The sequence below is a fragment of the Scyliorhinus torazame genome, chromosome 4, assembly GCF_047496885.1.
Source record: "Scyliorhinus torazame isolate Kashiwa2021f chromosome 4, sScyTor2.1, whole genome shotgun sequence".
Classification (NCBI taxonomy): Eukaryota; Metazoa; Chordata; class Chondrichthyes; order Carcharhiniformes; family Scyliorhinidae; genus Scyliorhinus; species Scyliorhinus torazame.
In genome coordinates, this window is record NC_092710.1 from 79,961,329 (window position 1) to 79,974,521 (window position 13,193).

Sequence of the window (13,193 nt, forward strand, 5' to 3'; positions counted from 1 at the left end):
TTACACTGAGGGGTGTGGGGTATATCAGGGTGTTACAGTGACCGGTGTGGGGTATATCAGAGTGTTACACTGAGGGGTGTGGGGTACATCAGGGTGTTACACTGAGGGGTGTGGGGTATATCAGGGTGTTACAGTGAGGGGTGTGGGGTATATCAGAGTGTTACAGTGAAGGGTGTGGGGTATATCAGGGTGTTACAGTGAAGGGTGTGTGGTATATCAGGGTGTTACAGTGAGGGATGTGGGGTATATCAGGGTGTTACAGTGAGGGGTGAGGGGTATATCAGGGTGTTACAGTGAGGGGTGTGGGGTATATCAGGCTGTTACAGTGAGGTGTGTGGGGTATATCAGGGTGTTACAGTGAGGGGTGTGGGGTATATCAGAGTGTTACAGTGGGGGGTGTGGGGTATATCAGGGTGTAACAGTGAGGGGTGTGGGATATATCAGAGTGTTACAGTGAGGGGTGTGGGGTATATCAGGGTGTTACAGTGAGGGGTGTGGGGTATATCAGAGTGTTACAGTGAGGGGTGTGGGGTATATCAGGGTGTTACAGTGAGGGTGTGGGGTATATCAGAGTGTTACAGTGAGGGGTGTGGGGTATATCAGGGTGTTACAGTGAGGGGTGTGGGGTATATCAGGGTGTTACAGTGAGGGGTATGGGGTATATCAGAGTGTTACAGTGAGGGGTGTGGGGTATATCAGGGTGTTACAGTGAGGGTGTGGGGTATATCAGAGTGTTACAGTGAGGGGTGTGGGGTATATCAGGGTGTTACAGTGAGGGGTGTGGGGTATATCAGGGTGTTACAGTGAGGGGTGTGGGGTATATCAGGGTGTTACAGTGAGGGGTGTGGGGTATATCAGGGTGTTACAGTGAGGGGTGTGGGGTATATCAGGGTGTTACACTGAGGGGTGTGGGGTATATCAGGGTGTTACAGTGAGGGGTGTGGTATATCAGGGTGTAACAGTGAGGGGTGTGGTATATCAGGGTGTTACAGTGAGGGGTGTGGGGTATATCAGGGTGTTACAGTGAGGGGTGTGGGGTATATCAGGGTGTTACAGTGAGGGGTGTGGGGTATATCAGGGTGTAACAGTGTTGTTTTTGTGGTATTTCAGGCTGTACATGGTGGGATGTGCTTATTTCTGAGAATGTTGCAGTGTTATTTTGCAGTGAGTGGTGTTGTGTGTATTGGAATTGGTCCTGTTAATGTAATACAGTGCTGATGTTTACATCTGGCCTCAGGCCCGGGGGACATGACGGCACTCTTGGCCAACTTTACAGTGTGATAAATCTACCCGCTGGCCTTTTATTGGGGGCTTAGCGTGACTGCTTGTCTATTAAGAACAGCTGCCTCTGCCGTGGGCTGCTCACAGTCCTCAAGCAGCGGGTCATCGACTTGCGAGTGCCTTCGCTCACAAGACCAAGGATGACATCTCGCCTGCCGTCCGCTCTCCTCTCGGGCCTCTGCGTTGCCTTCCTGGTGTGCGGAGATGTGACCGACCGCTTCCAGACTCCTCCCGGCTGCGCGGCCTTCTTCTACAAGGGGCAGCCTCCCTCTGGCTTCGTCGCCAACTCCCAGAGCCGGCTGTGCCAACGCCTCGGCGGGAAGCTGTACTTTGCCACACTGTACGACCGCGCCGGGAGACTCCCCGTCTACTCCGCCTTCCGCTACAAGTACCAGGCAAAGGACGTCCCGCGTGGGAAGGGAGTGGACCGTTCATGGAAATACGAGCCACAGGTCAGTTCTCGGGTGGGCGCAGGCGCGGCAGGCCAGGGTCAGGGTTGTTTCCTGGGCACAGGGGCTGGCATGCACCTCCCCTATGCGATTCTGGAAGGGCTCTGCTCTTTGAACCCATTTTTGGGTGGGGCTGCCGACCTTTTGAATGCACTGAAAATCTGATCTCAACGTGACACTTTTCAATTGGGGGTATATACAAGAGGCTGGGGGAGGAGGGAGGTGAGCCGGTGGTGAAGATCAAGGAGAAATGGGAATCGGAGATGGGAGGCGAGATCAATTGGGGAGTGTGGAGTGAGGCACTGCGCACCGGACCTCCTCTTGTGCAAGGATGAGCCTGATACAGTTTAAGGTGGTGCACAGGATGGATATGACTCGGGCGAGAATGAGTGGGATCTTTCAGGGGGTAGCAGATGAGCGCGAGAGGTGTGGGAGGAGGCCCAGCGAATCATGCACACATGGAGTTGCGAAAAGTTGGGAAGATTCTGGGCGGGAGTGTTCGTGGTCTTAGCCAGGATAGTGGAGGAGGAGGTGGACCCGGACCCTTTGGTGGCGATATTTGGGGTTTCAGAGAAGCCGGAGCTCATGGCGAGGAGGAAGGTCGATGCCGTGGCGAATTTTGCTGGAGTGGCGGTCGGCAGTGCCACCGGGGGTAGCGGCTTGGTCGGGTGACCTGCACGACTCGCTGCGGTTGGAGAAGATAAAGTATGAGTCAAGGGGCTCAGCAGGGGGTTTGAGAAAAGGTGGGGGATGTTTGTGACCGTGTTTGAGGGGCTGTTCGTCGCGGGGCGGGGGGGGGGGGGGCAATGATGGGGCGCGGGGGGTGAATAAGGAGAAAAATCTGTACAGACTGTATAGTTGATGTTTGGGAAGTATGTTTCCCGGGGTGTTTATTCGCTGCAACCTGTTTTGATACATGTTTGTAATAAAATACATTTACAAAAAACATGTCACGCTTCAATGGCCCCGTCATTAGGTGGCGTGGCCATGCGGGTGGATTTGACAAGACCACAATTAACGCCTGGCTCTCTCTCTCTCTTTTTCTCTCACTCACAGTTGGTGAACGAACAGGCGGATGGCAACATGAGCAACCTCACAGCCAGCGCCCTGCGGGATCCTGCCATGCGGCGGAGCCAAGCCACAGAGGTGGCCTACCCGCTGAAGCTGGGCGAGGTCCACTACGTCAGGGGGCAACTCAACCCTGCCAACTTCCAGGGCAGCCGTGACAGCCGCAGCGCCACCTTCACCCTCACCAACGCCATCACCTACCCGCGCGCCTTCCACCAGCGCAGCTGGAAGCCCACCCTCAACAAGGTGGCCCAGAGGCTGAGGGACGAGTGCCAGAAGTCGCATGCCTACCTGCTGGCCGGTGCCACCCGGCAGAAGCGTGGCAAGGAGGTCTGGGCACCACCGCGGGGGAAAGGGAGGACGGCGGTGCCGCAGACCCTCTGGATTGCCTTCTGCTGCGCCAATGGGGTCAGTGGTGCTACGGTGGGCTATCCCCAGAGCACCGGGAAGTTGGCACTGGCCGGAATGGACCTGGGACCCTACGATACCCGGGAGCTCTCGGTTCACGAGCTGGAAGGGGTCCTTGCCCAGACAACGGGGCGCCACTCAATACGGCTCTTCGATGGTGGCTGCACCCAGCTCTCTGGCAATGAAAACTAAAGCCTGACGCGGAGAGGGGAAGAAAAAGGGGAAGATCCGGAGAGCAAAACGGAGAAATGAGGAAGGGTGAGCAATCCGAGCTCTTCCCCTCACTTCCTCCGGCTAGTTGGTGAATTCCCGGAATGTTCGAGCATTGGGAAGTGTGTCTCTTTCCCACTCAGCCATCCCTGTTCTAAATCATTGTGTTATCAGCATGGACGGTGGAATTGCAATACCTCCTAATGTCTCATTATTAAACATTACTGATCATTTCTCACACTAGGTCTGGTTCATTGAGTTTACAACTGACATTCTCTCTCTTTCTTTCTCTCTCTCTGCCTCTGTGTCTTTCTCACTCAATCTCCATCTAGCAGCACGTTAGTGGCATAGTGGATAGCACAGTTGCTTCACAGCTCCAGGGTCCCAGGTTCGATTCCGGCTTGGGTCACTGTCTGTGCGGAGTCTGCACGTTCTCCCCGTGTGTGCGTGGGTTTCCTCCGGGTGCTCCGGTTTCCTCCTAGTGTTGGGTGAGGTTACTGGGTTATGGGGATAGGGTGGGGGCGTGGGTCTGGGTAGGGTGCTCTTTCCAAGAGCCGGTGCAGACTCGATGGGCCGAATGGCACTGTAAATTCTATGATAATATTCTATGATTTCACTGTCTCTCTCTTTTTCTGTCTTTTCTCAAACACCCCCCCCCCTCTCTCACTCTCTGTCTTTGTCTCTTGCTGATTTTCTGTCTCTCTCCCCTGTCTCTTTTACGCTCTCTATCATTTATCCCTCCTCCGATCTTCTATCTTTTTCTGTCTGCCTCTCTCTGTCTCTCAGTCTCTCATTCTGTCTCTGCCTTTCTCTGTCTCTCTCTCTCTATCCTGCTCTCTGTCTCCCTGTCTCTGTACCACTCTCTCTCTCTCTCACTCTGTCCATCTATCAAGCTGCCTCTCTTTCTATATATTTCTCTCTGTCTCTCCCTCCTCCCCCTTCCTCTGTCGCTCTGACTCTCTATCTATTTCTCTCTGTCCCACTTTCAGTCTAAATCTCTCTGTCTCTGTATCTTTCTCTGCATCTCTCCCTCTCTATCGCTCTGTCTCTATCTCCCTCCCTATCTCTCAGTCTCTCTCTCCGTATCTGTCTCTCTCTCTCCTTCTCTCCCTCTATCCGTGCTTGTGTCTTGGAGGTATCAAATGTCATTGTCTGAGCAGCTGTAACCCCAGGCTGTGTCCTCTGGACTTTGGAAGAAGCCACAATGTAGTTTCTGTGGAGCAGACCACAGAAAGAGTGTCACTATACGCCTCTGTTGTGTGCCGGGCGGTCCCTTTGGTTCCCCAGACCTCAAACCGCAACCACTCCACTACGTTTCTCTGGTTTTACTGTGCACAGAAGATCCTGATCCTGGGATACACAGGGTGCCGTGAATCGCTTTCTACCATGACCAACATGAAATGCATTTACATAGCAGCCTTCACATGATAAAATGTCCCCAGGTCGTCACCAGTACGTTAGGACATCTGACTCTGAACCCTGCGAGGGACAGGGAACACGCAGTCAAAGAGGCACGCTGTAAGGAGCGGTTTAAAGGAGAGAGAGAGAGAGATCGGTTGGAGAGAGATCGGTTGGGGGGGGGGGGGGGGGGGGAGATCAGGGGGGTAGGGGTTTGAGGAGGGAATTCGAAAGCTTACCGCTGCCAATGGGGGAACGATGGGAATCGGCAGATGATTAAGAAGCCAAAAGGGGATTGTAGGGGCTGGAGGAGGTTACAGAGATAGGGAGGGTTGTGGGGGCTGGAGGAGGTTACAGAGATAGGGTTGTAGGGGCTGGAGGAGGTTACAGAGATAGGGAGGGTTGTGGGGGCTGGAGGAGGTTACAGAGATAGCGAGGTTTGTAGGGGTTGGAGGAGGTTCCAGAGATAGGGTGTGCTGTAGGGGCTGGAGGAGGTTACAGAGATAGGGAGGGGTGTAGGGACTGAGGGAGGTTACAGAGATAGGGAGGGTTGTGGGGGCTGGAGGAGGTTACAGAGATAGGGAGGGGTGTAGGGGCTGGAGGAAGTTACAGAGATAGGGAGGGGTGTAGGGACTGAGGGAGGTTACAGAGATAGGGAGGGTTGTAGGGGCTGGAGGAGGTTACAGAGACAGGGAGGGTTGTAGGGGCCTGAAGGAGGTTACAGAGATAGGGAGGGTTGTAGGGGCTGGAGGAGGTTACAGAGATAGGGAGGGTTGTGGGGGCTGGAGGAGGTTACAGAGATAGCGAGGGGTGTAGGGGCTGGAGGAGGTTACAGAAATAGGGAGGGTTGTAGGGGCTGAGGGAGGTTACAGAGGTAGGGAGGAGTGTGGGGACTGGAGGAGGTTACAGAGATAGGGAGGGTTGTAGGGGTTGGAGGAGGTTCTAGAGATAGGGAGGGTTGTAGGAGCTGGAGGAGGTTACAGAGATAGTGAGGGGTGTAGGGGCTGGAGGATGTTACACAGATAGGGAGGAGTGTGGGGACTGGTGGAGGTTACAGAGTTAGGGAGGGTTGTGGGGGCTGGAGGAGGCTACAGAGATAGGGAGGTTTGTAGGGGTTGGAGGAGGTTCTAGAGATAGGGAGGGTTGTAGGAGCTGGAGGAGGTTACAGAGATAGGGAGGGTTGTGGGGGCTGGAGGAGGTTACAGAGATAGGGAGGGGTGTAGGGACTGACGGAGGTTACAGAGATAGGGAGGGTTGTAGGGGCTGGAGGAGGTTACAGAGATAGGGAGGGTTGTAGGGGCTGAGGGAGGTTACAGAGGTAGGGAGGAGTGTGGGAACTGGAGGAGGTTACAGAGATAGGGAGGGTTGTAGGGGCTGGAGGACGTTACACAGATAGTGACGAGTGTGGGGACTGGAGGAGGTTACAGAGTTAGGGAGGGCTGTAGGGGCTGGTGGAGGTTCTGAAGATAGGGAGTGCTGTAGGGGCTGGTGGAGGTTACAGAGATAGGGAGGGTTGTGGGGGCTGGAGGAGGTCACAGAGATAGGGAAGGTTGTGGGGGCTGGAGGAGGTTACAGAGATAGGGAGGGTTGTGGGGGCTGGGGGAGGTTACAGAGATAGGGAGGTTTGTAGGGGTTGGAGGAGTTTCCAGAGATAGGGCGTGCTGTAGGGGCTGGTGGAGGTTACAGAGATAGGGAGGGTTGTAGGGGCTGGAGGAGGTTCCAGAGATAGGGAGGGTTGTAGGGGCTGGTGGAGGTTACAGAGATAGGGAGGGTTGTAGGGGCTGGAGGAGGTTACAGAGATAGGGAGGGTTGTAGGGGCTGGAGGAGGTTACAGAGATAGGGAGGGTTGTAGGGTCTGGAGGAGGTTACAGAGATAGGGAGGGTTGTAGGGGCTGGAGGAGGTTACAGAGATAGGGAGGGTTGTAGGGGCTGGAGGCGGTTACAGAGATAGGGAGGGTTGTACGGGCTGGAGGAGGTTACAGAGATAGGGAGGGTTGTAGGGGCTGGAGGCGGTTAGATAAATTACTCTTACTAACAACCCTAGCTGTAACTAAACTATTGAGCACCTGACCTTCTCCCTGTTCCCTCTGTTAATGGTCATTTTGGCCATTCGGGGCTGGTTTAGCACAGTGGGCGAAACAGTTGGGTTGTAATGCAGAACAAGCCCAGCAGCGAGAGTTCAATTCCCGTACCAGCCTCCCCGAACAGGCGCCAGAATGTGGCGACTAGGGGCTTTTCACAGGAACTTTATTGAAGCCTACTTGTGATAATAAGCGATTGTTATTATTATTATTTTGAGGAGTACACTGCTACGTCCACCTCACTATCACCCTTTGATTCCAAGTGGCAAATCGATACGGCTGCTTATTTGACATCCCGCACTGGAGGAGCAGGAAAATCCCTCTTATTCATTATTGGGATGACTGAACACACGTTTTCAAACCCACTCCAAGCTTCCTTCCTAACAATGGACTCCATTCCTCCCACTGGAAGCGGTGATTGAACCGGGCGGTGCATAAACCTCGGGCTGGATTCTCCGTTTCTGCGACTAAGTGTTGATGCCAATGGAGGATCTGCTGCGACAGGAAAAGCAGGGTCGCAGCCGACTGATTCCACTGCTGGTGCGGGGCTCGCACCGGTGCCACGTGGGACACCATCGATTCCCATGGAAAAGCAGCGTGGGATTCGCCGGGGTCCGTGACGGACACTCGCAGGGCTGACAAGCTGCAGCCGCTTAACCAATACACCCCCCCACCCACCCCCACACACACTGACCGGGGCCGGAAAGGACCCCCCGCCCCACACACACACACTGACCGGGGCCGGAAAGGACCCCCCCCACACACACACACACTGACCGGGGCCGGAAAGGACCCCCCCCCACACACACACACACTGACCGGGGCCGGAAAGGACTCCCCCCCCCCACACACACACACTGACCGGGGCCGGAAAGGACCCCCCCACACACACACACACTGACCGGGGCCAGAAAGGACCCCCCCCCACACACACACTGACTGGGGCCGGAAAGGACCCCCCCCCACACGCACACTGACCGGGGCCGGAAAGGACCCCCCCTCCCCCCACACACACACACTGACCGGGGCCGGAAAGGACCCCCCCTCCCCCTACACACACACACTGACCGGGGCCGGAAAGGATCCCCCCCCCCACACACACACTGACCGGGGCCGGAAAGGACCCTCCCCCCCACACACACACTGACTGGGGCCAGAAAGGACCCCCCCCCCACACGCACACTGACCGGGGCCGGAAAGGACCCCCCCTCCCCCCACACACACACACTGACCGGGGCCGGAAAGGACCCCCCCTCCCCCCCACACACACACTGACTGGGGCTGGAAAGGACCCTCCCCCCCACACACACACTGACTGGGGCCAGAAAGGATCCCCCCCCCACACACACACTGACCGGGGCCGGAAAGGACCTCCCCCCCCACACACACTGACCAGGGCCGGAAAGGACCCCCCCCCCCCACACACACACACTGACCGGGGCCGGTTAGGATCCCCCCCCCAACACACACTGACCGGGGCCAGAAAGGACCCTCCCCCCCCACACACACACTGACCGGGGCCGGAAAGGATCCCCCCCTCCCCCCCCCACACACACACTGACCGGGGCCGGAAAGGATCCCCCCCCCACACACACTGACCGGGGCCGGAAAGGACCCTCCCCGCACACACTGACCGGGGCCGGAAAGGATCCCCCCCCCCCACACACACTGACCGGGGCCGGAAAGGACCCTCCCCACACACACTGACCGGGGCCGGAAAGGATCCCCCCCCCCCCCACACACACTGACCGGGGCCGGAAAGGACCCTCCCCCCCCCACACACACGCTGACCGAGGCCGGAAAGGACCCTCCCCCCCCCCCCCACACACACTGACCGGGGCCGGAAAGGACACCCCCCCACACACACACTGACCGGGACCGGAAAGGACCCCCCCCACACACACACACACTGACCGGGGCCGGAAAGGACCCCCCCCCCACACACACACACTGACCGGGGCCGGAAAGGACTCCCCCCCCCCACACACACACACACTGACCGGGGCCGGAAAGGACCCCCCCCACACACACACACACTGACCGGGGCCAGAAAGGACCCCCCCCCACACACACACTGACTGGGGCCGGAAAGGACCCCCCCCCACACGCACACTGACCGGGGCCGGAAAGGACCCCCCCTCCCCCACACACACACACACTGACCGGGGCCGGAAAGGACCCCCCTCCCCCTACACACACACACTGACCGGGGCCGGAAAGGATCCCCCCCCCCCACACACACACTGACCGGGGCCGGAAAGGACCCTCCCCCCCACACACACACTGACTGGGGCCAGAAAGGACCCCCCCCACACGCACACTGACCGGGGCCGGAAAGGACCCCCCCTCCCCCCACACACACACACTGACCGGGGCCAGAAAGGACCCCCCCCTCCCCCCCCACACACACTGACTGGGGCTGGAAAGGACCCTCCCCCCCACACACACACTGACTGGGGCCAGAAAGGATCCCCCCCCCACACACACACTGACCGGGGCCGGAAAGGACCTCCCCCCCCACACACACTGACCAGGGCCGGAAAGGACCCCCCCCCCCCCACACACACACACTGACCGGGGCCGGTTAGGATCCCCCCCCCAACACACACTGACCGGGGCCAGAAAGGATCCTCCCCCCCACACACACACTGACCGGGGCCGGAAAGGATCCCCCCCTCCCCCCCACACACACACTGACCGGGGCCGGAAAGGATCCCCCCCCCACACACACTGACCGGGGCCGGAAAGGACCCTCCCCGCACACACTGACCGGGGCCGGAAAGGATCCCCCCCCCCCCACACACACTGACCGGGGCCGGAAAGGACCCTCCCCACACACACTGACCGGGGCCGGAAAGGATCCCCCCCCCCCACACACACTGACCGGGGCCGGAAAGGACCCTCCCCCCCCACACACACGCTGACCGAGGCCGGAAAGGACCCTCCCCCCCCCCCACACACACTGACCGGGGCCGGAAAGGACACCCCCCCACACACACACTGACCGGGGCCGGAAAGGACCCTCCCCACACACACACACTGACCGGGGCCGGAAAGGACCCTCCCCCCCCACACACACACTGACCGGGGCCGGAAAGGCCCCCCCACACACACACACACTGACCGGGGCCGGAAAGGACCCTCCCCACACACACTGACCGGGGCCGGAAAGGAACCTCCCCACACACACTGACCGGGGCCGGAAAGGACCCCCCCCCCACACACACTGACCGGGGCCGGAAAGGACCCCCCCACCCCCACACACACTGACTGGGGCCGGAAAGGACCCCCCCCCCACACACACACACTGACTGGGGCCGGAAAGGATCCCCCCCCCCCACACACACTGACCGGGGCCGGAAAGTACCCCCCCCCCACACACACACTGACCGGGGCCGGAAAGGACCCCCCCCCCCCCACACACACTGACCGGGGCCGGAAAGGATCCCCCCCCCCCCACACACACTGACCGGGGCCGGAAAGGACCCCCCCCCCCCACACACACACTGACCGGGGCCGGAAAGGACCCCCCCCCCCACACACTGACCGGGGCCGGAAAGGACCCCCCCCCCACACACACACTGACCGGGGCCGGAAAGGACCCTCCCCACACACACTGACCGGGGCCGGAAAGGACCCCCCCCCCCACACACACACTGACCGGGGCCTGAAAGGACCCACCCCCCCCACACACACACACACTGACCGGGGCCGGAACGGACCCCCCCTCGCCCCCCACACACACACTGACCGGGGCCGGAACGGACCCCCCCTCGCCCCCCACACACACACTGACCGGGGCCGGAAAGGACCCCCCACACACACACTGACCGGGGCCGGAACGGACCCACCCCACACACACACTGACCGGGGCCGGAAAGGACCCTCCCCCCCCCACACACACTGACCGGGGCCGGAAAGGACCCCCCCCCCCACACACACACTGACCGGGGCCTGAAAGGACCCTCCCCCCCCCCCCACACACACACACTGACCGGGGCCGGAACGGACCCCCCCCCCCCCACACACACACTGACCGGGGCCGGAAAGGACCCCCCCCACACACACACACACTGACCGGGGCCGGAAAGGACCCCCCCCACACACACACACTGACCGGGGCCGGAAAGGACACCCCCCCCACACACACTGACCGGGGCCGGAAAGGACCCCCCCACACACACTGACCGGGGCCAGAAAGGACCCTCCCCCCCCCCACACACACTGACCGGGACCGGAAAGGACCCTCCCCCCCACACACACACACTGACTGGGGCCGGAAAGGACCCCCCCCCCACACACACTGACCGGGGCCGGAAAGGACCCCCCCCCACACACACTGACCAGGGCCGGAAAGGACCCCCCCCCAGACACACACTGACCGGGGCCAGAAAGGACCCCCCACCCCCAGACACACACTGACCGGGGCCAGAAAGGACCCCCCCACACACACACACTGACCGGGGCCGGAAAGGACCCCCCCCCCACACACACACTGACCGGGGCCGGAAAGGACCCCCCCCACACACACACACACTGACCGGGGCCGGAAAGGACCCTCCCCACACACACTGACCGGGGCCGGAAAAGGATCCCCCCCCCACACACACTGACCGGGGCCGGAAAGGACCCTCCCCCCCCCACACACACGCTGACCGGGGCCGGAAAGTACCCCCCCCCCCCCCCCAAACACACTAACCGGGGCCGGAAAGGACCCCCCCCCCCACACACACACTGACCGGGGCCGGAAAGGACCCCCCCCCACACACACTGACCGGGGCCGGAAAGGACACCCCCCCACACACACACTGACCGGGGCCGGAAAGGACCCTCCCCACACACACTGACCGGGGCCGGAAAGGACCCCCCCCCCATACACACACTGACCGGGGCCTGAAAGGACCCACCCCCCCCCCCCACACACACACACTGACCGGGGCCGGAACGGACCCCCCCTCGCCCCCCACACACACACTGACCGGGGCCGGAACGGACCCCCCCTCGCCCCCCACACACACACTGACCGGGGCCGGAAAGGACCCTCCCCCCCCACACACACTGACCGGGGCCGGAAAGGACCCCCCCCCACACACACACTGACCGGGGCCTGAAAGGACCCTCCCCCCCCCCCCACACACACACACTGACCGGGGCCGGAACGGACCCCCCCCCCCCACACACACACTGACCGGGGCCGGAAAGGACCCCCCCCACACACACACACACTGACCGGGGCCGGAAAGGACCCCCCACACACACACACTGACCGGGGCCGGAAAGGACACCCCCCCCCCCCACACACACTGACCGGGGCCGGAAAGGACCCCCCCACACACACTGACCGGGGCCAGAAAGGACCCTCCCCCCCCACACACACACTGACCGACACCGGAAAGGACCCTCCCCCCCACACACACACACTGACTGGGGCCGGAAAGGACCCCCACCCCCACACACACTGACCGGGGCCGGAAAGGACCCCCCCCCACACACACTGACCAGGGCCGGAAAGGACCCCCCCCCCCAGACACACACTGACCGGGGCCAGAAAGGACCCCCCACCCCCAGACACACACTGACCGGGGCCAGAAAGGACCCCCCCACACACACACACTGACCGGGGCCGGAAAGGACCCCCCCCCCACACACACACTGACTGGGGCCGGAAAGGACCCCCCCCCACACACACACACACTGACCGGGGCCGGAAAGGACCCCCCCTCCACACACACACACACTGACCGGGGCCGGAAAGGACCCTCCCCCCACACACACACTGACCGGGGCCGGAAAGGACCCCCCCCCACACACACACACACACACTGACCGGGGCCGGAAAGGACCCCCCCCCACACACACACACACACTGACCGGGACCGGAAAGGACCCCCCCACACACACACACTGACCGGGGCCGGAAAGGAACCCCCCCCCCACACACACACTGACCGGGGCCGGAAAGGACCCCCCCCACACACACACACACACTGACCGGGGCCGGAAAGGACCCCCCCCCCCGCACACACACACTGACTGGGGCCGGAAAGGACCCCCCCCCCCCACACACACACTGACTGGGGCCGGAAAGGACCCCCGCCCCCCCCACACACACTGACTGGGGCCAGAAAGGACCCCCGCCCCCCCCACACACACACTGACCGGGGCCGGAAAGCACCCCCCCACCCAACACACACACTGACTGGGGCCGGAAAGGACCCCCCCCCCACACACACACACTGACCGGGGCCGGAAAGGACCCCCCACCCCCACACACACACAGCTGATGGGTCGGCTAGGA

General features: G+C 61.1%; 1 protein-coding gene across 1 annotated transcript; it reads left to right on the plus strand.

The window, feature by feature from the left end:
• Positions 1 to 1,227: 1,227 nt before the first annotated feature.
• LOC140410321 (endonuclease domain-containing 1 protein-like) lies at positions 1,228 to 3,654 on the plus strand. Its single transcript, XM_072498315.1, has 2 exons — positions 1,228 to 1,733; positions 2,787 to 3,654. Exons 1-2 carry the CDS (start codon positions 1,422 to 1,424, stop codon positions 3,396 to 3,398), a joined length of 924 nt encoding a protein of 307 aa, XP_072354416.1. The 5' UTR covers positions 1,228 to 1,421; the 3' UTR covers positions 3,399 to 3,654.
• Positions 3,655 to 13,193: the final 9,539 nt, after the last annotated feature.

Coding starts and splice junctions, on each gene's coding strand:
- LOC140410321 (XM_072498315.1), top strand. CDS start 1,422: ATGACATCTCGCCTGCCGTCCGCTCTCCTCTCGGGCCTCTGCGTTGCC. Junction 1,734..2,786: donor CATGGAAATACGAGCCACAG/GTCAGTTCTCGG, acceptor TCTCACTCACAG/TTGGTGAACGAACAGGCGGA.